The sequence below is a fragment of the Thunnus maccoyii genome, chromosome 14, assembly GCF_910596095.1.
Source record: "Thunnus maccoyii chromosome 14, fThuMac1.1, whole genome shotgun sequence".
NCBI lineage: Eukaryota > Metazoa > Chordata > Actinopteri > Scombriformes > Scombridae > Thunnus > Thunnus maccoyii.
This window is the reverse complement of record NC_056546.1, coordinates 13,648,261-13,674,448: the sequence shown is the minus strand read 5'-3', so window position 1 is coordinate 13,674,448 and position 26,188 is coordinate 13,648,261. Positions and strand designations below refer to the sequence as shown.

General features: G+C 39.0%; 1 protein-coding gene across 1 annotated transcript in view; it reads left to right on the top strand.

Annotated features, from left to right (window-relative positions):
- Positions 1-3,566: 3,566 nt before the first annotated feature.
- Positions 3,567-26,188, top strand: part of sorcs3b (sortilin related VPS10 domain containing receptor 3b) — a 44,361-nt gene continuing 21,739 nt past the window's right edge. Inside the window, exons 1-3 of the mRNA XM_042433943.1 lie at positions 3,567-4,392; positions 22,529-22,596; positions 26,001-26,100. Coding sequence (XP_042289877.1) covers positions 3,685-4,392; positions 22,529-22,596; positions 26,001-26,100 — 876 coding nt within the window. The 5' untranslated portion in view covers positions 3,567-3,684. The remainder of the gene's footprint in view (positions 4,393-22,528; positions 22,597-26,000; positions 26,101-26,188) is intronic.

Below are 26,188 nucleotides of genomic sequence, written 5' to 3'. Positions count from 1 at the left end.
GTCTATTTGAGGCAGCATCTTGCGATTTGATTTTGAAAAATGTTCAAAATCAACATTTTGTGACTTAGCAGATATGTTCATTTTCTAATTTTGTTGATACAAAATGTAATTTGAGTGGCATCACATTTCCTATAAAATGTATTTGCCGTTGCAATTAACAGTTTATAAAAGTGATTTTTAGATGACAGGGTTGCAATGAGCGATTATTATATTTTGGATGTGCTGCCTTTGTTTTACTTCCAAAAAAATGGTTTGGATTATGTAGCTAAACTGTTGGTTTAGCACCTGTCTGATCTGACTACTTGTGTTTTTGCCCCATCTGACTATTGTAATGACGTGCTGCATTCCCAGATCTCAGTAATTACTTTGGTGAGCACTGACAGACACAATGGCCAAGTTGTAATAAACTGGAAAAATCCAAGAATGTTGAATGTTAAATCAAAGGATTTAACATTTTAAAGAATATGGATGAAGGAACAAAAACTGTAATTGACCCAGCACATCTGAGAATCTTCTGCAAAATGCCGCATTACAGCTGTGGGAAAGATGAGCTGCAGCTGTGGGAGATCAAGTAAATTATATTGATATCTTGACAGGCTCGTCCCTCTGTTCATCATGTACAGGAAAAGGCTTGAGAACAAAGACATCAAAGAGATTATAGTAATACACTGATTCACAAATGAGGAGAGTTGTATTTTCAGTGACAAGGCCAGTTTATTGCAGTGGCAAACTGTCCTAAACTACTCCTCCCGCTGTGATTTTAAAATGCCTTTCTTTCATCTAGACGATGAAGGAGAACAAAATAAGTGTTTTGCCATCTGCAATAAAAGAAAGTTTCTCTTTTTAATGGCATGGGTATTGCCGAGTTGGGAGTGCACCTTGCTGTTCATCTCCCGCATGCGAGTGTGAGCTGTCTGGGTGATGGCCATTATGGTTCCTGCTACTGCCTGTGCGTCTGCTCCACCGGGATCACTGAAGTGTTGGAACTAACAAGCTTGGGATGCAGACAGTGGATGCACAAATGGGATTTTGTCCTGAAAGCTTTAGAGTTGGCTCCCTGTCTTCAGTAGAAACAGGGGAAAGGATAGTGCCGTTTGCAGGGACTGTCTGAGTTATGCGCCACTAGAATGAGATGATTACATCTGATAATCTTGCTAATGATCTACACTGGGGAGGAGAGCACATAAAATTGAATGAGCTACACCGATGTACACAGTTTTCAGTCTCATCCTCTCATCTCTCTTTTTTTCTTATTCTCTTTTGCTGTGGCTCAGATTTTATGCAGAATTTGAGATGTTCTCCACCCAGGAAGATATGCAATATTCCTTGTCATAGTTTAAGCACACCCAGGATGTAGGACACAAGCACGCACACACGTGCACGTGCCAACACACACAGACACATTAAAACAATCCCCCCAGATATTTTTTCACACATAAACATCCCTTTCTCTTTCTTTCTCTCTCTGTCACACACACATATATCTGCACGCCTAGAAAGAGACAAACTCACCAAAATCCGCACAATGCTCTCCCAGCCCAAGGTTAGTACAGATTAAAAGATGTCTTATTGACGGAGGAGGCTCCTCCTCTTTCCACGGCCTGTCAGAGTGTATTTGGGAGCAACCCACTTCATTTTAGCAGCATAATGGGTAAACAGAGTGTGATCAGTCCAATTACCCCCTCATTGCAGAGGCGTTCTGGCGGGAATGGCCTGTAGAGAGAGTGAGCTGTCTGGCGTGAGGCGGAGTTGCAACAGTAGCACCTGCTGCCCGGAGCTCTCACTTGTATGAATCTCAATTTGTTTGTACAGCCATGCCAAAAATGGTGACCAAAAAGTGAGCCCTCTGAGGACGATGGTACTGGCTAGCCTTCTGATTGCTGTTTTCACTGCACTGTCTGTGGATCTGTGTAAGATCAGAAGGTGCTGTTCTCAGCATTGAACTCATGTCAATGTCAGTCCTTCCAGTAGATTGTTTTGTGCTTGCTTCTTGCTGTGCAGCTTTCAAGGACGATGAATTTCCTTATTCCCCCTCTACGCTATGTTTACAGCACAGTAGATGCATGCTTTTGCAGCTGAGAGTTCATCCACAGAACAGTTACAAGCTGTACGCTTAAATGTGCATTCTGAGAATGTCTGTGATATGGTTTTACCTGTTTTCAGATCCTGTCTTCACAACAAATGAATAGTGAGTAAGTGTGTGAGAATGAGTAACAGTGAGAATGAGTAAGAATACAGGAGAGTTGGCAGCACAGCAATATTCCCTCTTCAATTTTTGCAGTTCGTCTCATAACTAACAGTCACTGCCTGACATGTTCATGCAAGTGTGGAAGTTTGCGCTGCGTATCTTCAGGTCCTGGATTGGTTTAACCTTGACGGAAAGAAGTAATTGCTCTCAAGTTATCCTAGAATATGTGTAATTTCTGCCCTCACATTACAAGGACATATCTGGTTATATTCTTTATCCTGTTCTTATGATCTGAAGTTGTGCTTTTCGTCCTTGAAGGAGATGGAAATCCTTCTCTTCATGGTTTCTCCCTTGGGCAGCTGTCTGGCAGCTGATGCAAATGTATCTAACTTGTGTTTTAGCTCCTTATCACCAGGCATCATAATAAGTTCTCAAAGTAAAAAACATCCTTTTTTTAAAAAAGACTGACGGACAGTTTCTGCAACAACTGAGAGAGCTCTGTCAGCAGGAAATAGGAATTGCCTTTCAGGATTTATTTGGCTCCACTAATTGAAACTAATACCTTTCAAATAGCATATTGATTTGGAGAAGGTGCCGTTTTTCCAAATGCACACTCTAAAATAAATTAATACTATGAAATGTGAAGGTGCTAAGATTAAAACAGAGTTGTTGGAGGCTGTGTGGCACCACAAGTGATGAAGATAACAGAAAACATATTATAGAATGACTTCAAAAGCTTCTTTCCAGGGCTATTGTGCAGTAGAGGGCCTGAGGCGAGCTGTATTAGTGGTCTAAAAAGTCTTACAATGTCACCAGAAATATCAGGTGGAAAATGCTGCACCTCTGCAGCCCTGCACATCAGGAGGATATCAGTATCAGTCTGGAGCTCTATCAGGAAGTCCATCTGATTTCCCAAAAATGTTCCCTCACACACGTGCGCACGCGCGTGCACACAGTTGACAGATGAATCCGATGTTGATTGCTGCAAGAAAATGATTTTCTTTCTCCTGTCGTATCATGGGGAAAAAAATGTTGCCACAGTGTGTACAAAACACTGTTCTGCAAAACACAAATTACTTTTGCTGTCAACCGCTCCGAGTTAATCAAGTGCTGTTTTGGATAACTTTTATGGGTTTCCATAGACTAAGATGTTACTGAATAAAAACTCTGCCATCCCAGACGACAGTTAAATCGTGGAATAATTTCAAAATGTTTATGTCTGATTTCAGCATTTTAACCCCCCTTTTTTCCCCCACAAACATCCTCATGAACAATGAGCTCTATCGGTTCCTGCAGTCACTCTCCGTCGGCGCGTTTGCCTGATGCGCAGCGCCTCCCCAACTGGTCCCTCACTTTGACAAATTCCTGGACGTGAGCGGGTCTGCTGAATGGCTTCTTGCTCGTACAGATGATACCTTGAATATCTTAGAAGTTGAATAGCTCCGCCACGCTATTTTTTTCTCCCTGCTGATAGACTATCAGTTAGGAAGGACAGAATGGGACTGTGGTCATTTTTGAGTTTTTCTCTTTTGGCTTTGGTGTTGCTGTACCCCTTTCACCCCAAGTTTGTGGCTCAAGCGGAAATAAGTTCTCCTACAACAGATAACAGATTTTATCGCCTGGAGATAACGCCGCTGGAGGCACGCGTAACCCGAAAATCAACGGAGGTCGAAGTCTCATTCAAAGTCGACAATAGCTCAAAAGTTTTAAGCGATTCTGAGACGGAATCGGTCGGTGTTGGTGCTTTAAATCTGAACAATGGCAACCAAGTGGGAAATGACATACAGAGTGGACTTGGAAATGAGTCACGAATCGGCATCAAAACGGTACCAAACTACCCCAGCCGTCTGAAAATACCTGTTAAAAAGTATGATAACATTTCCGAGGACAACCAAAGGCGACCTACAGCGAATATAATGTTAGAAAGCACATTTCCTGACACAAGAAAGAGGGCAAAACGGAGTGTGGGTGCAACATACACTGAAAATGTGGATAGGAGTGTAAGTGGAGAAGCGCAGCAGAGGTTTGTGGAGACTGTCCAAGGTATTTCCAACTCCAGAGCCGAGTACCGGCGCACTGGGGAGGAAGCCAAAGGGTCTAACCCGAGGCAAAGTGAGCCGCACCTGGACACTTCTACTTTTGCTCTGTCGGGAGACTCAGCACACAACCAGGCGATGGTGCATTGGTCCGGACACAACAGCAGCGTGAGTTTCAGTTCTGCAAAAACACATTTCACCATATTATAAAGGTTGTAGAGAACGCGAAAATACCCCCACACTGATTATAATGCAAAATATTATTTTTAAGTCTAAAATGCAAACTGAATATCTTTAATATATATACATGTATCTGTCACAATTTTACGCACACCTATCTCGGCGCACAGGAGGGGATTTCACTCCAGCAAATGAATTATTCTAACATTTCTACCAGTCTAACATAGTCTTGAATTGAACAATTTTTATATTCATCATTACATTTTCCGTTATTGTCCATAGAAAGGTTATAACTGTGCGCATTGCGCGCCTGATTTTGTGGACGCCTGATGGTTATGACTGTGCACTTGCAGGATTCCCTCTCGCTTTTAAAACTACAGTAGAATCATTTATTTCAACAAATTATGTGTCACCTGAACTTTAAATCAACATTTAACCCCTCAGGTAAATTTATGGTGACACTGAGCAATGGGAAGGCGCAGGTAGTTTGGCAGCAATCACAACACATTAATTATTTATGAAATAATCAAGTAATGTCTCTCAGGAAGGTGCATAGCTACAATTAAAAGGGACTGTGACCAATCTGGCCCTTGATGTGACGCTGATGAGACACTGCCTGACCTTTTGGCAAATGAACCATGCCTTTGTCATTGACATTTGACTCACACCTAGTTGGTAGTTGTCTAATTGCCTGGACGAATACAGCATTGCAATATGTTTGTTGAAGAAATGGCGCCAAGCTTTGCACTTCAGAACAGATTGATGGGAATGCGCACAACTTAAATGGATGACAAGACATTGCAGCAACCACCCAGATCAGCCCCCCCCCCACCCCCCCCACCCCCATTACACACACACACACACACACACACACACACACACACACACACTACAGCTGCACGCACACGTGTGTGTGCCCTTTGTGATTGCACAACATTCACCCTCACCGAGACAAAGACATGGAGATTTTATCTCTTACTTTACATGTACAGCATGCAAAAGTGTTTGCAAGCTGCAGTATTTATCAGGCACAGTGATCTTAAAACTACAAACAGCCTTGTACAAAAGAAAGGAGCCACTCTGCCTTTTTTCTTCAGGTATGATCACCTTAATTTGCTGGGCACAAGGGTGTATGGCAGCAACTTAATCTGGGACCACATCTGGAGATTTGTGTGTCCCAGAAACACTTCATACATTATCCAAAAAGGTAGATATATTTTGCTCAATGGTTATATCATTCAACTTGTATTTCTCATCTGTTACAGTTTATTTTTGTAATCAATGTCATAAGGTTAGGGGCATCCCTGTCTTTTTTATTTTTATTTTATTTTTTTAATTTTACACAAACAGAAAATACATATACAGTACTTACACAAAAAAAAACATATACCTTACATTGCAAACACAAACATAACTTTACAAATTACAACGGACATACCACATATATACATATATATATACACCTATATAAACATACCACATATATACATACATTTACACTTATACAAACATACGTACATACATGTACATAAATGTCAAGTACTTTAAGTATTTGTACAAATCAGCAATACAGGAATTCAAATTAAACACTTCATTCTATAGCAGCAACTAAATGAAAAAGCCAGATAATATTAAATTATGATATCATAGAATAATCACAACTCTGTTTTCCAAGGCATCCCAATCTTTGCCCATGTTGATGCATCATTATAGATTGTTTCTACAGGAATAAACTAGAAATGCACCAAGTAAAATCTGATTTGTGGGATATGTCTTGTTGTTGGTCTGAGATGTCTTCACCAAAGATTGTCTTTTGTACTGTAGCTCACTGTTCACTGGATCATCACTGATGGGCTTGTCACTGTGGCCAGTCAACATTTGAGATTTATACATCCTGAACTCTTTCTGTGGTCCCAAAAGTACAGCTGAAACTGCAGAGTGTAAATTGATAGCGTTTTATGACTAGATGTTAGAGCTCAGGCTATATTAGATTTTTTTATTAGATGTAAATGACTGATAATAAATCTAATCTAAAAGGGACATTTGAAGGAAAATTACTTCATTCCTATGGTCTAGGGTAGTTCTATCAAATATTCTCCTTAAGACTTTGCCTATGATCTGACCAAGATGTAAAATCCTACAGGGAGTGAAATGAGAAAGATGTGCAAGGTGATGGTGAAAGCGCCAGAGGGGATCTCCAGAGTTCAGATTTGATCAAGAATTTCATTGTATAAAACCTCAAATCTTTTCACAAATCAGTTTCCCAACTATTATTCGATTTCTGTGATTGTCTGAGACATCAAAGCCTGGAGTCATAGCTCTCTGGTCTGTGACTTTAAAAGAGATAACATTGATTGGACTCGACCATGGGAATAAAACATATACTAGATGAATTCCCTTTTAAATTCAAGCTTCTTAACTACATGTAGTATTGATTGACTGCATGTTTCTTGCTTCTTAAATCTGTCCTGAATGTGAATGGGGTTGAAGATATTAAGATTCATGATTTATGATGATGTGTGCCACAAATATGGGCAAAAATAGAAATTAAACTCATTAAAAAATACTACACACACTTGGCGACGGATGTCCTGTATGGCAAATCAATATTTCAGTCATTTGCCTCACATGGGTGTTCAAGCTGTGTTATGACTGTGTGGGTAATCTTTTTAAACAGCACAGGCAGCACATCCCACACTTAAGGGATGCAGAGACCCCCTCCCGCCCCCCTGAAGGCAAAAGTCTTAGTGTGCAAGCCAGCTGACTGTTTGTTGATCGGGGAGTTATTGGCAGCCAAATGATTTGAGGCTCCTCATTGACCATTTATGCAAGCGTGTGTTTCTCCTCAAAGACAGCTGACCAAACTGGGACACTGCGATGAAGCTAAGGACAGCTAATGAACGTCTTTATTGACATTACATCCCCCCGAGCTTCTGCTGCTGAAATAATACTGTATGTTGGTGTAAATAATGTCCATGTACCTTGAGAATAAGGGTCTGGTTATCTTCATTGGCTTGCTATTTGACTCATGTTGTGGGAACACTGATGAGGCCAGCTGTTCCTCATGGCCGTGGAGTAAAATCTCTGTTTTTTTAATGTTATGTTTCATCTTGGAGGTGGCGAGAGTCAAACCAATCTGTCAGCTCCGTCACATCGTCTTTTTCGCTGCCACTGGGAATCAGACAGGCCTCTCGGGCCGCGTCGCACGCATACTTAATCAGAATGAGGTGGTTATTGTTGCACATAATCTCATTGGTATAAATAGACAATAAAAAAGAGGAAATGGCATGGCCCCGGGGGACACCTGTGTTTAAAACCGGTTCATTAGATAGACAGCCATTCCATTTAACATGCCAGAGCTGGTTGCATAGAAACTCCTTGATCCATAAAATCAAATGGAATAGGTTCCCAGTTCACAGAGGCATTTGACCAGAGTTTGTGGGTGTTACAGGATGATGAAAAGTGCATTAGAAAGCTGCCACTGTTGAGGTGTTCAGATACAACATAGGGATTTGTCATTGCATTTTCCTGGTTTTGCAGTTATAGTTTGATTTAATAAAAAAAAGCATATGATGCTTTGTCTAAGGGGCTGATATGTGACCTTGTAGAATCTTTTATTCATGCACTTTTTGTCATCCTCTGGTCCCTTGGTCTCTAGCTAAAGGGATTTTTGATCCGTGCATACAACATTTGATGAAAATCAAAAGGGGTTCACGTTTTAACATTTCAGTACAAATTGTTTCCCTCCTGTGGTACTTTGTATTAGAATATTTTGCAGCTCCTCAGCGGCTGGAAATTTCCAGTATACACAAAACCTTTCCAGAGTTTTTGTGTATATTAATATTAATAAACTATCAGACATTACTGATGCTCAGTTTGGATATTTATGTTTCAGATTTCTTTCTTAATATGGATTTTAAAGTGGTAGCTGATGAAAAAATAAAAAATAAAAAAATAAAACAAATCAAGATAATTTCTTTTCCACCAGACATTTTCCCTCTACCTGCTTGTCCCTCAGGGTGTCAGCACCATACGTCTGTTCATTAATCCTGCTGGTCTCAAGCCTTTAGGGGTGCAATGTCCAATGATGTGATTGTAAGATGCTGATGGAAATTGCAGCAATCCTACGTGCTATGTAAGAGGTAGACTGCTGGTTACTACAGCAAAAGCAATTGCTCAGGAGCCTGGATGTGCAATTTTTAAACATTAGCTGAGGAAAAAGAAAACATTTCTCATTGTTCTTTTGGCTACGGTTTTATTTTATGGCACACAAGATACAAGTTTCACCCTCTCTGTAGTAATAATTCAGTGAAATCCCAGTTTTTACTCCTCAAATGACATGCATGTGTGCCCTTTTTTCCATGAATCATTTGTGCTCAGGGACCATAATGCATCGCATCAACATAGGCTCTCAGCACTTCCTCAGCACTTAGACTGTAGTTTTGCCTCACAAAGTGCATTTTAAGTGGCAAATAAAGGCCTGCCTTCAGTTGTATGTTCAAGCACACTGTCATTGTTTGATTTCTTTCTGCTTCCCAATCTGTCCCAGTCTCTCTCTCTCTGTTTAACACACACACACATGCACGCATACACCCAGCTTTTATGTTTCAATTTTAATCAAAGTGACAAAGCGGGTGCAGAATCATATTTGACAGGTTTGCATGTGATTAATTAGTTTAATAACTGTCACCGTGTGGTAGACACATACTATAGCTGTGATTAGGTTATGAAAACAAATTTATGCATTTTCTGATTGGGAAAATCATAAAATTGAAATTCAAATTGGGAGGTGACTTCTTTATTAATTATCATAGAGACAAAGTGTGCTTCTTTATGGAAGAAGTTTTTATGCGTGATTGTCACGGCTGATTTTGTTGTCTTTAGTTTCACCACTTCTAAAATCAGGCAAACCAAGTGACCCTGGTTTGGTAACATTATGTGTTGAGACTCTCTGGGCCTTGAAGCAGTGTATTTCCTGAAGCAACATAGCAGTTACTATCATGTTTAAAGATGACTGGGATTGCTCAGGTGGCAGTCAGCTTAAATAATGGTTTGACTTGGCAGTTTACAGTGACAGGAATGTATTAGTTGCAGGGGAAATGGTTTTTCCTATCTAGTGAGATACAAAAGACCCAACATAAAGCACTACACACACACACACACAGACACACACACACATCGCGCAATCAGTAGAGATGATGGAAAACTTCCAAACACAAAATGACACATTTAGAAAATAGAATACTCACTCAATGGCTTTCCTGGAACAAATCCTTTAAAATGACTGGTTTGCTTTTGCTTTGAACAAAAAACATAGTTGAGTTATAGTCAAAATCAAATGAGCAAATAAATATGGATCTAAATGATGGCAGTTATTCAGAAATTATGACAAAATATTCATCAAAATCTTTGCAGAGGTAAGACTTGACAGACACTACATATCATTTGCATGAGCTAATGATTATATTGGAGTAAATAATAAGAGTGCCATGAGACTATAAATTATTTAAACAACTAAACATTGAATTTGAAATAACATCAAATTGTATTCTAGTTTTACTGCTGCTCCCATTTCATACGCCATCTAAAGCTGAATCCAGTAAGATTTAATTCTTGCTTTCATGCTTTTCCATCTTATCATTTTTATGTTTCTTTGCTGTATACTGCAGCAATTTCATTCAGTGGCTCAATTTTCCACATAGAGGTAATTGAAATTTCATATTATCAGATGATGTATTTGGTTGTGCTTCTGTTGCCTTCAGTTGCCCGAACATGTCCCTTTCTGACACGGAGATGCTCTGGAATAATTTTTGACCCACTGCAACCAAAAAAAAAAAAAAAAAATGAAATGAAACTTTAAGTGACAAATAGGGATCTATCAGTCCCTGGAACTGATATAATTGAAAAGTGGTAGTCCACATTTAATGTCAAGATTATACATTCTTAAATTTAATTTAATTTAATAGCTCAAAATGTCACACACACAATTCAGGTTAAAGGGCATCTGTCCAGAAAATCACTGAGTAGCATAACATTTTCATGAACATGTAATCAAATAAGCCTTATATCATAACCAAAAAAGCTAATATTAAACTGGTGTGACACACATTATCAACCCTGTCTCCTAGAAATAAAATTCATATTACTAATTTGCAACAGCAAATTCATTTTGAAGGAAACTTAATGACGCCCTTAATGACGTTTTCTATCAACAAAATGAGGAAATGTTGTTAATGAACATATCTGGCAAGTCGCAAAATGTTCAATAACAATAACATTTCATTTGTTTTCTTACAATATACAATCTTGCAATAGAGCTGCAACAATTAGTTAATTAGTCGATCAACAGAAAATGAATTGGCATCCATTTTAATAATCAATTAATTGTGTGAGTCATTTTTCAAGCCTCTCAAATGGGAGGACTGGCTGCTTTTCCTTGTCTTGCGTTATTCATGTAGTAAATTCAATACATTTGGGTTTTGCTAGGACAAAACAGAACATTTGATGATGTTATTTACATTTTTTCAGTGGTGTTCACAGGCATTTTTCATTGATTAACTGAGAAAATAATGGCGAAAAATAATAAATAATACTTTTTCATGTTAGGCAGTCAAAGCAAATGGAATAATTGTGGTGCCTGAAAATCATTCAATTCAAACTGGGAGACGACTTCCTTAATAATTATCATAAAGGCAGTGTTAACACAAACTGTGCTACTTTATGAAAAAAGTCTTGTAGATGTAAATGCACATACTAATTTTGTTTGTGATTTCATAGGACTAAGGTTAGGGAAAGATTGTGGTCTTGGTTAAATACTGAAAAAGCCAACACTGATGTGACGCATGAGTCATGATGTATTTACTGTATTAACATTTAACCAAAAATGAAAGTGCTGTTGTTGCCTTAAATCTAACACACAGGATGTAAACCTTGGTTTCTGATGTCAAGAGACCTGTGTTTGCTTTGAACACCTACCAGTGTCCTTAGATTTGCAATACAACACTCAGCATTTTTTGGTAATAACAATGTAACATACAAGGTTTGTCCTTCAGTGAGAATGATTTTGGCCCCTGTTTTGCTCTGTGGCTGAATACAGTACAAATGCAGGATGAAAAATAAATAATTCATTTTGATGAACCTTCGGGTCCCTGTTGATTAGGCAAAGCCAAAACCACAGGTAAAGAAATTAAAAATAATCTACACTCTGACTTTTAGATAACGTTACATCAAAATGTATAGTCATCACATATATGAACAGGCTTCCATCACAGCGCTATGACTTTGTAACGGAATAATTATTTGAATAGTAGAAAAAAGCTTCAGCCTATATGAAATGAAATGACATTTGATTTTACCGATCATCAATTATCAGTCACTCCATGTCGAGCCTGAACTCAGTGCCCAGTCAGTCACAATAATAATACCTGGAGAGGAAAAGGAGCCAATTCACTGAACAGTATCTATAACTGTCTAGATGGTACCAAAAGTAGTAAACAAATTGATGAAAATTGCCCAATCTGGCAACACTGATGCCCACTCTCCTCTTTGACCACCTCTGTATGACTTCAGATCATTACAAGAACATAGCATTTATGTTCCCTGGAGAAAAACTAAACTAAATCTGCCCACTAAACATAATCCTAAAAGATTTTATGTTTCCTTCAAAACATAACTGACAAAAAAAAAAAATGTAGCCTAGTATAAAAGTGTGATTTCTAGGAGTCAGGGTTGACATCATTCACTTCCGGATACTTACAGTAGTTCATCAAAACCGATGTTAACTAAATCTGTAAGAGTAGCCAATTTCCTCCTCAACACATTATGAAAAATGCAAATAAGTGGGGCACATTCAGCTCATGATCTGAGTCTCACAGCATATTTGGCAGCAAGGGGGTCATTTTAGGTGGAGGACTTTCCTCTTCCAAAATCTCGATTTGGACCCACTACTGCCTTTGGCTCCAGCTCACAGCCCCCCGGGCAGAAGCCGAGCCATTAGGAGCCAAAGCTGTGAAAGAACAGAAGAGAATGGAAGAAATGCCTGAATGGTGTTATATTGCTTAAAGTTATCCAAAATGCTAACTACTTTTCAAACTTATCAAAAAATAGTTCATATTTCCAAGATTTTATATTATCATAAATTCACTCTGGTAAATTTCCAATCTTTGTTGTAGACAATGGCTTAGTGAATAACAGAATTACACACCAACATTACAACTGGAACAAGGATGAATAAATGTAGTCATGCTACTTCAACCTCTGAACACTAAATACGAGCAAACAAGAGAGCCACAGAACAAGAGACCTGTATGGGTAGAATGCTAATGCTGTATTTTTGGCTCTCCACACTGCTTACAATGCATAAAATTAATTTTAAATTGCATGGGATGTGACTAAAACTTTGTCAAATGTGTCGAAACATTTAAATGACTTCTAAAATTGCCATCACATTTGTCCTTGTATTCCGCTTCCCTTGTTTTTCACCTTTTGTGCAAACCACATGCATTGTGCTGAAACATCGACATCAAGACACAGAAGAAAAAATATGGACCAGTCTATGTGTATTTTTCAATACGCAGTCTATTAAACATTTCTCTGACTCTTGGCCTTTCTTTAAAGAAATGAAGCAGACCAATTGCAATGTTTTATCCCACTAATGGCAACATTTTATTGTACATTGTTGTATGCCCACAAAATCTCTTCACAATAGAGCTTTATTTGTGGTGAAACCCTTTTACATTCAGTCCATTTCATTAATTTCCCCCCATTATGGACTGAATTGATTGCTGAAACCTCTCAAGCTCAAAGCATCAGGGCTATATGACCAAAGCTCAGGAGTCAAGAGGATAAGCAAACATACAGACAGCAGACTAATGCAAAAGGGACATTTCACTGGGGTTTACTTGATGAAAGCTGTATCCTCGGAGTATGTTTTCACCTGCAAAAGAACAAACAATCAATTTGGTCCACAGATAAGATGAGGACAGAGTAAGGCCTCTCTTCGACTGCACCATTTCTCTTAAAAGACGTTTGTCTTTCTTGTTAAGTGCTCTACTTCGGAGTTGTCCTCAAAGAGCCACAATCAGGATGTTGTGTTTTTATCCCTCCGCCCACTTGCAGTGTATCTTGATTTTGCCCTTGCTTCTCTTAAGCCTTAAAGAAATGTATGCAAATTTGCAACCAATACTGTATTTCTTTTCTCTGCAGGTGTTTGCATCAGATAATTTCTAATGGATGCACGAATATATTAATCCTTAATCATATGGGGAGAAAAAAAGAAGCTGCAAAATACTTCTACAATGTCGGATGTATTGTGACACTTTTCAGCGACAGTATTTTCATCATTTTGATGTACAGACTTCTCTCTACATCTACACTTGTAGTCTACATTTTAAGCACGTTTTTCTAGATGCCATTGGCTCAATAAAGGAGTCAAAACAATCCTGTTTCCTGTGCTTGGCGGTTGATTTTCTAGCACAAGATTTTCTTGTAGCACAAGAAATGAAAATTAAAAGTGGCAGCGCTACAACAGACCTGAAATGTTCTCAGTGTGAGTAGGAGATCTAGGACATTAATTAGCTAGTTGACTTTAAGAAAACACAGTGTTTGTCAAATTACTCAAACGACTGTTTTGCCCTTGGCATCTGTCTTCCTTCCTTTAATGAAGTTGAGATTGTAATGAGCTTAACAACAAATGAAACAGGTTTTATTTTTGTGTCCTTAGGATTGCATCTGCATGAACAGTCCAATGAAATGCAGTGTAGTGAGGTGAACAATGGAGTACGAGCTTGCTTTTTTCATATTGCCTGGCCAGCTTTTGGTGTCTGAGCCACTATTCTAGATTTTTCACCCCGCTTCCTCTTCCAAACCACTTGCTGCTTTCTATTCAAATGAGTAATGGCAGAGAGTCAGTTTTTACACTGTGACACAAGTATGAAAATTTATGTAAAAGCTGGGCATCACCCTCATCTGGTCTACTAGAGACACCATTTGCTCTCAAAAATCATTTTTCATAGTTTAGAGGTGAGCCCATCTTGCTGTTTCTGTTTCTAGACGTGTTTTATTCTGTAGAAAATTTAGGATATATTGTTACGATTAGTCACGTTAAATATTATACACGATGTATAAAAAATATACATGAAGTATAATTTCATGGTATTGGCAAGATGGTACTGCTTGAGGACACACAAACAACCTTGCCGAATTTGCCAAACTCACCTTTCTACAAAAACCCAGTTTGTGTTTCAAACATATACACAAAACCAATACATTGCAATGTTAGATTGCTTCTGGTGTTGCTCAAAGAGCCGCCTACTGTGCGCTGCAGCTATACAAATCAACCTGATCACCGCAATCTTCAATACTGTATCACTCTGAATACGTGGAGTCAACATGCAACCTGCTCTTCTAAATAACGGCCAAGCTACTTTGCCAATGAGGACAAGTTTCAAGGGGAGAGAGAGATCAAGTCGACCATACTGAGAGATCCTCTGCTTGATGACAACCTTCCTGTTGGCTGGTGATATCCAACTAAACCCAGGGCCTCACGTGATCACCAGTGGCGAACTGCTATCCTCTCCGGGCGTACTGGACTCCCACTCTGCTGTGACCCTGTCTTCTTCTTCTTCTTCTGTTTTGTTTTACAGTGTTTGGCATCCACAAATGTTGCATTACCACCATCTGCTGGAATGTAAAAACTTCGTAGTGCAAACTATTTACAGTGTCCACTCATTCACGACGTTGTCTATTCTATAACCAAGACCTAATTGCCTGAGTTGATGCAAATCCTTCCCGCAGTGTAACATTTAGATCTTCTCCAAATATGTCTATAACATTCAAGTATCTCCTGGCAGTGTCCAGCTCCATCTTGATTCTTTCTGACTTCCCCTGTATTCAGCAGTGCAATTTATGACCATGGCAATGAATGCCAAAAATCTTTTCTCCTCTGCTTTCCATGCAGATATTATAATCAGCTCCATTCCTTTTTTGCTCCGGTTCTTTTTGCACTTCCACCATCTTGTTATTTTTCTCCATTCTCTTAGCAGCTTTGACAATCCTGCTTCTCCTCTCATCTATTTCACTTTCCCTTCCTTAATTTTTCTTGGACACTGTGCTGACCCCACATTGTGATTTCCTCTGCAGTGCAGGCACTTTGCTTGTCCTTCTACTTTGCAGTTGTCCTTCCCACACCTCCCACATCTTCTGACTCCTCTACATACTGCAGCAACATGTCCATATTCCTAACAACAAAATCATCTGAGAGGAGCTCTGTCATATGGCCTCACCCTATAACACACATAATCAAGGTACACTCTTTCCAGCAATTCCCCTTGAAAACTCAAACACACAGAATTACTGTCCTCCCCTTCTTGGAATCTAGTCGTTCTGCTCGCCTCACACACACCTGCATCATCCCCAAATGATTCAGCCTCTACTGACAGTGGTGAACCACTTACCACTCCCTTCATCTTTGCTTCTAATCCAGGTGGGAAGCAATTCACACTGCTACCAACTTCAAATGCACAAATCTTAAGGGCTCTATATCTCTGGCGCTTTGAGACATAATCTATAATAACCATCCAACTTCTAGTTATCCTGATCAATCACACTGCTCCAAGTTTTTCCCCTACAAACTTTCCAACCACCCATAGGTCCATGAAAATCCCATCTGTGTTTGTCATGGCTGTCATCCCAACAAGATACGTCTCTTCTTTTCTCATTATTATTATTATTATTATTGTTATTAATGATAAAATGATTATGCAGTAGAAGACATCTTCATGATGTGACCCTCTAGTTGTACAATAGTACCCAAGAAACACAAAACTACTTGAAAAATGTACACTCAGGCCCACTGTACCCGTGCATCTTGTATATATGCACAGCCCAGGTAAATAAAAGAACATCTGCGCTCAAGGCTTGTCAGATTTTGTTTAATTCAATCACTTGATGGATTCAAAACCCATCTATACTCCGTTTATTAAATCTGACAAGGTCACAGAAACTGACCTCCAGACAGCTGACATAGAAAGGTGGCATATTTTGGTTAAAATCAGCTTATAAAAGCTCAAGCGTAAGAAATTATTTAATTAGTGTCGACACATTTCAGCGAGTTGTCAGACATTTTGATGTTTTGGTTAGAATGAGAGGAGGTAAATAGACAAAGGTTACTGCTGGGAGATGGCTCTCTGTATGGATGTGTTTACCCTACAGTACAATATGTAAAAGCTTATGTGTATTCATGAGAATGTAAATGTGTCTCATTTTAGCGGTGAACTTTTCAGAGGACACTAAAGGTAAATAAAATAGAGATATGTGTCAATCCTCTCTGAGAAGGAGCTGTTAGCCGTGTTCTTACAAAGAACCTTACATCATTCAGTGTTAGCAACTTGGGGGTCCCTTGGAAATTAATTTAGATCCTTCAGTTGTCCCCTCCAGTTAGGTTCAAAAACAGTGCCAGATCTACATGAAAGTGGTTGTATTTCTCACATTTCTAAAGATTTTTCCCTTCTTCCTGTGATGTGTTACTCCTGAGCAGAAAAGAAACAACAATCTAGAGGTGTGCTGTTTAGAGTAAGGGTCGCTTTTTTCCCTTGACTACCCAATTAGACAGAAATAATATTTGAGGGGTAATGTCTTAATGATGCTTTACTGGGGGCTGTAAAAGCAACAGGTTCAATTTGAATGAAACTGTGCTTATTTGCAGCTATTCCATTTTATTAATAGCCATATTGCAGTACAGTTCATAGCTAAATTGCAAGCTATGTAGACAATCTTCTGCCCACCAACATGGTGAGATGCCTCTTACGTCCCGGGGAAGTACTTTTAAAATTTCCGCATTTCTCTTTAAAAAAACAGATTGATATGGAATTCTAAAGATTTGATTTGGCCCAACAGTCTGTTTCTGTGAATGTGCAGTACATGCATGTGCTGCATGCTTGAATGCTTGCAAGAGACATTTGCATGGAGCTGATACAGTATATCACAATGACATTATGGATGTAAGATGCCTTTTTCCACGGAGGCTGTCTATTCAACCATCTGAAAGAGTCAAAATCTTTGCATGGTCAAACAGCACCTGACTTTGACATGCCTGTAATGTTTTTGTTTTTAATTTTCGCTATGCACGGGTTCCTCATGAAATCGCTGGATGTAAAAAACAAGTATCTGGGGAGCCTGTTGACAGAGAAAAAGACAGAATGAAAGAATGAAAGAAAGAAAAAAGGAAGCAAATAAAGGAAAGAAGGTGACAAGAATAGAATGTTAGGATAAAAGGATGACTAAACCCAACTCCTCAGAGAGTGAGAGCCAATCTGAAAAATGATTGGTTGACTTTCCTGGGGCAAACTCTCTTTGCTCACATCAATAAAACATAAACATGAATAAATCCACCGCTTTTGGCCTTCCAGGGTCCTTACTTAATTTCATGTATGCAAGTGAGCGATGATATGCATGGAAAATTGTATTTACCTAGAAGGCTCAAAATAATTCTGGAAGCCATTTTGTGTTTGTTTGTGCCCGGTATTTACATAAATGCAAGGCTGCACCATAAACTCTTAGAATTTTGTGTTTAATGCAGCTTCATTTGTTGGGCTCTTGTGGTGCAAGTCATGCGTTCTCCCCGCTGGTCTCAGCATTTGCATGTATAGTAGTTGCTCCCTATTGACTTGAGCCACAGATGCACAGCCTATCAATAATGTTGAAGACGTGGGAACACATAGTCTCCAGTGATGTACTCTTGATGTATCCACTTAGGGACAAATCATCCAAACAGTCATCTGCCTCACTAGTCTATTGGTCCCTTAGGTAGATCTTCACTGACCCAATTCAATGGGTCAGCTTTTGTTAATGAGCCAACAGCACAAACACGTTGACAACAGAAAAGAGAGAGCTCCTAATGACAATTATAGCTTGGGTGCTTAGAGGCCTTTTGTTATTATGTTTTGTTGCTTGGGGCTATTTTTAGAGGTTGTTTTACATCCTCAAGTAAATTTGTGAGTGTTTGATTAAATTGGATATACGTGCAAAATGGCACAAGTGATTGAAACCCATCAAGCTGTGAACATTTATTCACTGTTCACTCAATTAATTTGCTGTGCTGGATATTTGCATCCCTTTGGTTGGGAATGAACTGCTCTAGTTTGACACTGATAAAATCAACTCCAGATTCAATTTACCTTGTAGTATTTATGACTTCCCATGACACAGAGTCATTGTTGTTAGCTAAAGAGAACCGAGGAGACAAATGATCAACAATTTGGCAGAGTTTTTCTCTCCTATCTATTTTTCAAAGTAGGCAATTAGGCCTAACATCACAGCCATTTAACTAAGTCTGTACACCAAATTGATTCAGACTCTAGCGTTGGACCTTGCAGACATTGTGCATTTAGTTATGCAAATGCTTATCTCTCTGTGTGATTGGTTAATTAACCTGTAATGCAGATAGTCCCAGCCATGCACAGTGGCCGTTTGATGGCTAAATTGTGGGTCAATTGGGTTTTTAACATTTTCAAAGCAGACTTAGAGGCATGTCTTTGTTCCTTCGAGTCTTGTGTGGCTTCTCTCAGTTTAATGACTCGTTCCGTGGGTCCCATAAGGTTAATGTGTTTAAACTCACTGTAATTGAGCTTTTGACCTATCTTTCAGGCTTTTTTAAAAAATTCATAATATGCCATGTTTCTGCTCCTTGATTGTTATTCCTTCTCCCTTCCTCCATGCCCTGCCCCAAACTCTCAACCCTACCCCCCCTTTCTATCCTGAGTTATGAGCATCCCCATGGGAAGTCATTTATAATGCCATTGGAGTGACAATAATGTGTTTGCACACCATTTCACTCTGCCCTCTCTGCATTGGCAGGCTTTTATGGACCACATTTTTGTTTCCCCAGAAACACATTGTCCAACCATCCTCGGAGAACATGCAAAAGCATTTTGCCCAAACTGGAACTGGACATCTTTCAATGAGAAAAATACATTATATAACACTTCATCTTTCATCAATATTCGAGATCAACATTTGTTTGTGCTTTTGCAACTAAAGTACTTCACTATTTTGAAGCTAAAAGCAAGACGGAGGTTAAAAGTTGGGGGGGTAAGAGAGGATGGTGCGGTGCAGCCACTGACTGCATTTCTTTTCACTGTTCACTGAACAATTATGTTCAGATTTTGCTGTCATGTAGGTATCATTCCACATGAGATACAGACACAACTCTTGACAGCCCACATGGATTTTTTCAGATCCTGCAACCAGCAGACTGACATCTCTTGACAACATGAGAATCACTTGTCATTGGGATAACATACCCATAGACATAAAACACTAGATGCGACGTGTCATAGTGACTTGCCATTCTGGGATGGAAACATATGGCAGCCATCTTACCTGGGTCAAGTTTTAAATTTGATTTAATTGGAAACTATGTTGAAAGAGGCTTATGTTGTATTCATAATCTTTGAGTATTATGGCCTATATTGGGAGGCAATTACAATCATATCTCTTCCTCTCTCTCTCTCTCTCTCTCACACACACACACACACACACACACACACACACACACTAACTCACTAGGAAATACTTGCTGTTTTGCCGGGTTTTTTTTTTGGTCGACCAGCATGGGGTTTGTTTTGATGATGAGAGGAGGGGTTAAAGGCCTTGCTAACTGTAAATGAGGAGGTATTTTTGTGGATAAAGCAAGTTTTGCCTTCAGCAGAACTCCTAATGGACTCATCGCAATATCTTTTATTCTCATCACAAGGTATAGTCATTAAATTTACGTTGATAATGCAGAGAAATTGTGGGAATTTTGCAAAATTGCAAGCTTGACTGGAACTGCTGAAGTACAAATCTCCTTTCTCCACCTGGATTACTTTACCTAGATGTGGTGAACATGTACGTTAAGTGCCCCCCTCGGCCTCGAATGACAATATGTTGGCTGTTGGTTAGTGCTCCGTGTTGCTGTCAAGGATGTGGCTAACGTTACTGTTGTGTTGATTTCCCTGGGCTTCACTTTTTCACTTTCACCGGAAAAAAGTGCACTGCTAATGTCAGTTGGCAGCTAGATAGCTAATAAGCTGCTCAGCTGCAGCACATTAAACAGCATGTAAACATACCTGCAGATGTCACCTCGGACCCGTTAGATGCTGGTTTGGTCGTCATCAATTGTAAAGACAACCCAGGTAAGATAGTGGATGGTTATCCTGTGATTTATGATGTAATGTCACATCTAATGTTCTATATATATATGAACATACCATACGTGGCTGATATTTAAGCAATATCACACGAGAAGGAGTGCTGTTGTACTGAATATCAACATGGCTGTTATTCGGTTGTAGGTACAAGCCTGCAGATAATCACGGCCGTACTGATAGTCAGTACAACAGCACAACCTCAAGTGTGATATTGCTTTTACACAATAGTTCTACAAGCGCCATTTATTAGTTAACAGTAATAATTGACAACAGATTATGATTTGTTTGTTTATTTAATCATTATTTGGCTCTGCCAACACAAATAGTTCAGCGACTGCACTGTTGCCAAGCAACGCACAAACAGTCACTTGACAGTTGCTTTGGTGGCATGTGTGGTTCCGATGAGTTAACAGCTTGGTCAGACAGTACGTCATTTCATGTTCTCCATGGATGAACTCCAATAACTTTTTAGTGAGCTTTCAGACCCGCAAGACAAACAAGTTTTTTGTTTACTGGTATATTTTTTATCTTCCACGTCTCATTATAAATCACAGTTCATATCGTAGTCTCTGTATGTTTATATAAAGCATCTCACCTATGCCCACTCACCATGATCTCCCTCGCCTCGAGTCCCGCATCAAACAGTTTCTGTATGGCAGTGGCTCACAGGCTGTAGTTGGTGTAAGACGTGTGTGTCCTTGCCACTTTGCACATCCTGGGTAACATCTGTGACAGCTGGTTTACTCACAGTGGAGTATACAAGAAACTGTCTGTCGGAGCTGTTACCCTCCTGGGCTGCAGATAGAGGGCTTTTGCACCAGGCGGAAGTTTGTTCAGGAATTTTTTGAGAGATGCTACCGGGCAGAGGTGATTTCCTCACTCCTCAAACATAGCGCCCCTCAGATTTTCTATGTCTTATCTCCAGTGGACCTTTATGAATTTTTGTTTCTTCATTGAATGTTACGGTGAAATACTTTGCTCCATTCTCGTCACGTTTTAGGATGAATGAGTCAGGTTTGAGATCCTGATTCCCCTCTTTGCCCCTGCACCCGAAGTGCAACTTAATATCGTACCAGACCTTGTTCAATAAACCTTTTGGATTGTCTGGAATTAGTGTTGCAGAATATTTTAAGATGTGCTGGTCTTCAGGTGAAATTGGGGGGTGGGGTGGCCTTTTAATCATTCTCTCTAATCTCACCTTTGAAAACATTATTAGCTGAAAAGAATTCTGGGTCCTGCATTAAATACCATGAATGGCTAACAGGAGGCTAATTGATATAATGATTTAAACCAGCCTGAAGCCCAAGGTAGCTGCTGATGCTGTAGAGCTCACTTTTAGTTGTCCGGATGGATCCATAAAACTGCCTCAAGACTGTAATCAGCTTGGTCTTCTTAACGGATTGAATGTCGATGTTTATATTTTTGAGACTAAGCCAAGTCTGAAAGCAGTTCAAAGCCATGTTGTTTGTCTTACAGTGTTAGCTTCATTTTTGCTGTTCTCTAATTTGTCTAGGTCGGCTGATGTCATATGAGAGGTTTAAACTGATGTATCTGGGCTTCTTTCCTTCCCTTCGTCCTCTTTTGACGACCATCCATAATTTAACTCAAATGTTGTTGGTGGAAATATCTTGATCTTTGCGGTGCAAAGTTTGTTACAATCTAAGCTAATAATGACTGCTAATGTAATTAATGGTTATTAGAACATCTGTGAAGCAGAGTGATACATGTATAGTTAAAAGTCCCAGTGCTGTTGTTCTCTATATCAGCTCTCATGGAAGGCCTCTTGTTCAATCAAATTACTTATTAAAAGGATGTTGTATTCATTCCATGTCATTAAGTGTAGACAGGTAATGTATGCTGGTGAGGCGCTTACGTAAAGGGTTTTTAGTGCCGTCCTCACCATGTAATTAAATATGTCTGTCGGTGTTGTGTTATAGGTGATCCTGATCTTGACTAAGCTGTATGACTTCAACTTGGGGGCTGTTACTGAGAGTTCTCTGTGGAGGTAAGTTTCTTGTGTTGATTATTGTTATTTTCCCTTTTCCATCCAAATAGAAAGGTTATAGCATCATTGAAAGAATTTTATAAAAATGCAGAAGCACGGCCCTAAAAACAATAAGAATAATATATTCATAGAGGGTGCATTATACTGTAAGTATGATTTATAGTGCACTCCCTTGCTGGGATATGAACAATCAAGTTACTCTGGAAGCCAATATGAAGTATGTTTTAATAAAGCAATCTGAAGTAGTTCACAATGAAGCATGCTCCTCTTTACTTCCCGTGGTCCCATAAATAACACAACTAAGACTGCAGCAACCTTTTAGAAAAGGCCCGACCTGTTAACTGTCCATCATCTGCAAAGAAACTGTTTTTTGAAAGGCTGTTTTTGAAAGATAAACTGGAAGAGTAATCTGAGGGATTCTTTGATTGAATCTGTGGTTCTTTTTCTCTGATGTAGAAACTTCCTGATGGAGTTTTTGATTGATTGTCATCTGTAACCTTTTGTTTCAGAAGCAATTGACATGCAATTGCTACTGTATAGCTATAGTAATTCCATTCAGTATGTATTGAGAGGTGAGTAACAGTGCCCTGTCAGGTCATAAATAAGAATAGAATTCATTAAGGATTATAACATAGAGCCCAATCCGGCCTCTGATAAGCCTTTTTTCTCACCTCTCACATAGCCTGCAGAGAACTCATTTCATTTTGAAATACACGTGAAAAAGAGACCATCAGTCTGCCAAGCATAGAGTTTGAAATTAATATCTGTTTCACCAGAGGGGCCGCTAAGATTTACACCCGACTTGACACGTTTTGAAATCCCATATTGTGTACAGGAGGTCTTCCATCATCAAGGTGTCTGCTTAACAATGGCACCACGAGTAAATTAGAGTATACCTCAGGGGGTGCATGAAGGCTCTTAGTATGGGTATTAGAAAAGCAGAGATTTGAATGTTATGAAAAGAAACAGGAGTAAATGATTCCTGTGATAACACAATAAATGATCTATGACTACAGCTCCAAGCCACTGTTGGTGGCAAAATGCAATGTGCAGATCAATGGGTGACTTGTGAAAGCTACCTTAACTCGCATCAAGTCCCTTTGTGTTTTGAGATGACTTCCCTTCTCTTCTAAAGAAACATTACAACCATTTAAGAGGCCTTCTTGCATAGTCACATTCAAAGGCCGATATCCCAAACTGAAAGGAGTACTTAAGCACAAATACAAATGTGTTTAGGGGAGAGTCTTTGAAAACAATGTCACCAGCAAATGGGACCATTCAGATTAATGCACAGACAATGATAGCAGACACTGGGTATCTATCCAATTATGCAGTGAAATTACATTTGGAGGCACTCAGGTAGAACTGAGAGCGTGGATTGGATGTTTGTGGCGAGGAGAAATATGAAGATTGGGATGACAAACACATCTACCCTTGTCATAGGATGCATGGACTTGTAAAGCACAGGCAGTTTTGTGAAGTACCAGCCAGCTTTACAACTACATGTTTATTCCTGCTGTCATTAAGTACTGTATGTTGCAACAGACTTAAATGTCTTGTTTTATTTAAATTCAGGCCATTTAATTAATTAGTGTAATTAAGTTTTTTCTTCTTCTGCTTTTTTATAAATTATTTCACATTAAACCTGTATATGTCACCTTTGTATTGCTAATTTGTTGTTCTATAGCAACATAATGACACATTTAATTTCATTGCTGAAGAGAAACCTGAATAACAGAGCATGAAATTAAATATCTAAATCAGTTTGAGAGAAAAGGCCATTCTAGCACCAATTAAAGATAAAAAATGTATGAAAGGGGATTTCATCACTGCATTGGAAAGGATGTCTTTATTTTCCTTCCTCACTGTCTTCAGTGTGAAAGAATCTACCAGCATGAATGGAGAGTAAAACCTTATATGAGCTTACAATATGTTCATTGGCCTATTCAAGCACTATGTCCGTGCTGGATGTTTTAGCCCTCTAACTTACATTACTGCTGACCACTTTCCAAAGCGTACCTGAAGTTCATAAATTGATTTCCTACCTTGCAGGCAGCAACTGGTTTCATTATATGTCAGCATCGAATAAGTATCAGCCTGCAAAGACTTGCTTGACACGGTTAAAATGAAGGCTTAGTCTGCATTACTGTATGTGTCGTTTGTGGGAAAACTGCCTAATGAATATCTCAACCTTTTCAATGCAGGAAGCTCAGACTTGTATTATGCTTCCCTTGATATCCATATTTTCTTGTTGGTTGTCAAAATGTGAATCCAACACTTTTATTTATTGTTTTTATTAGAGCTTCCTTTAATGCAGTGGGAAGGAACTTTCACATTAGCCCCTGTGTGCTGATGTACTACAACTTTTTCAAATTGTTACTTTATGCTAAATGTACCCAGTGTCACTGTTTCTCACCAAAATGCATTGTGTGTATCTTCAAGGTTTAAACATGTTAAATGCATTTACTCTCTCATACAACATTTGCAAAACTGATTATTTGAATGTTTTCCTGCATTGTTTACATCCATGTTTACTTGGGTTAATAGAGTTCTTGTTTCCTTCCTTTTGCTGGCACACTGCTAAATTTTTTTGTGGCTTATTGCCACCAATTATTGATGAGTGGTATAAGAGTCATCATATATATATCCTTTTCATTTGATAGACATGGCCAATCTTGAAGATAAATGTGGTTCTTTCTTGCTTTGACTGCTGCTTCACCTTCACCAGTTGCCACCTCCCTTCTGTGTATATTATTTCACCTCTTCATCTTCTTCTTCTAGCTGTGTTTTACAGCTTGCATGCACTACACATTTCCATCACCGTCTCGTGCAGTATGTAGTAATTTGTATCGTGTCACATGTGTACTTGTACATGTGTGAGAACAGCGATGAATTTAATCCCTCTGTGTGAGTAGCACAGTTAACAACAACAGCATATCTCTGCAACTCTAAGTGACTACTGGAAGGCTCTGCTCTTTATTCAGCCAACACCCTGTGCAGAAATGTGCTGGCTGAATAAAGAGCAGACTCTTCCATATGTAAGTTTGCATTATGTTTTTTTATGTATAGCACATTTCTTGCAGGATTGCAACTAAGTGCTTTAAACGAGAAGCAAAATAACACATTAGTATGAAGCTGGTCTCTGCAAGTTGATGTCTAGTTCAGTCTATACCTGACTATGAATTTAAAGCAAAAGGCAGCATCGATGGTAGAAAATCAATCTAAAATCGCATGGTATGCTTTGGCGATGCAGTCATGTAAAGAACAATTGATTTGCAGTTAATGGGCTAAAACATGCCAAAGCACTGGCATGGTGCTTTAAAATTTGTCTCAGGCAGGTCTGAAATGGATAAATCACAATATCCTCAATTTTTTCATGTAACATGTTTTTTCTATGTGTCCAGGTCCACTGATTATGGAAGCACCTACACTAAACTCAATGACAAAGTGGGTTCAAGGACAGTTTTAAGTTACCTGTATGTGTGCCCTACCAACAAACAGAAGGTCAGCATTTCCTTGTTGCTTTTATCTCTCTTTCTCATCTCTTACAAGCTTAGTCCTGAACAGTCAAATTACAGTTTTTTTTTTTAAA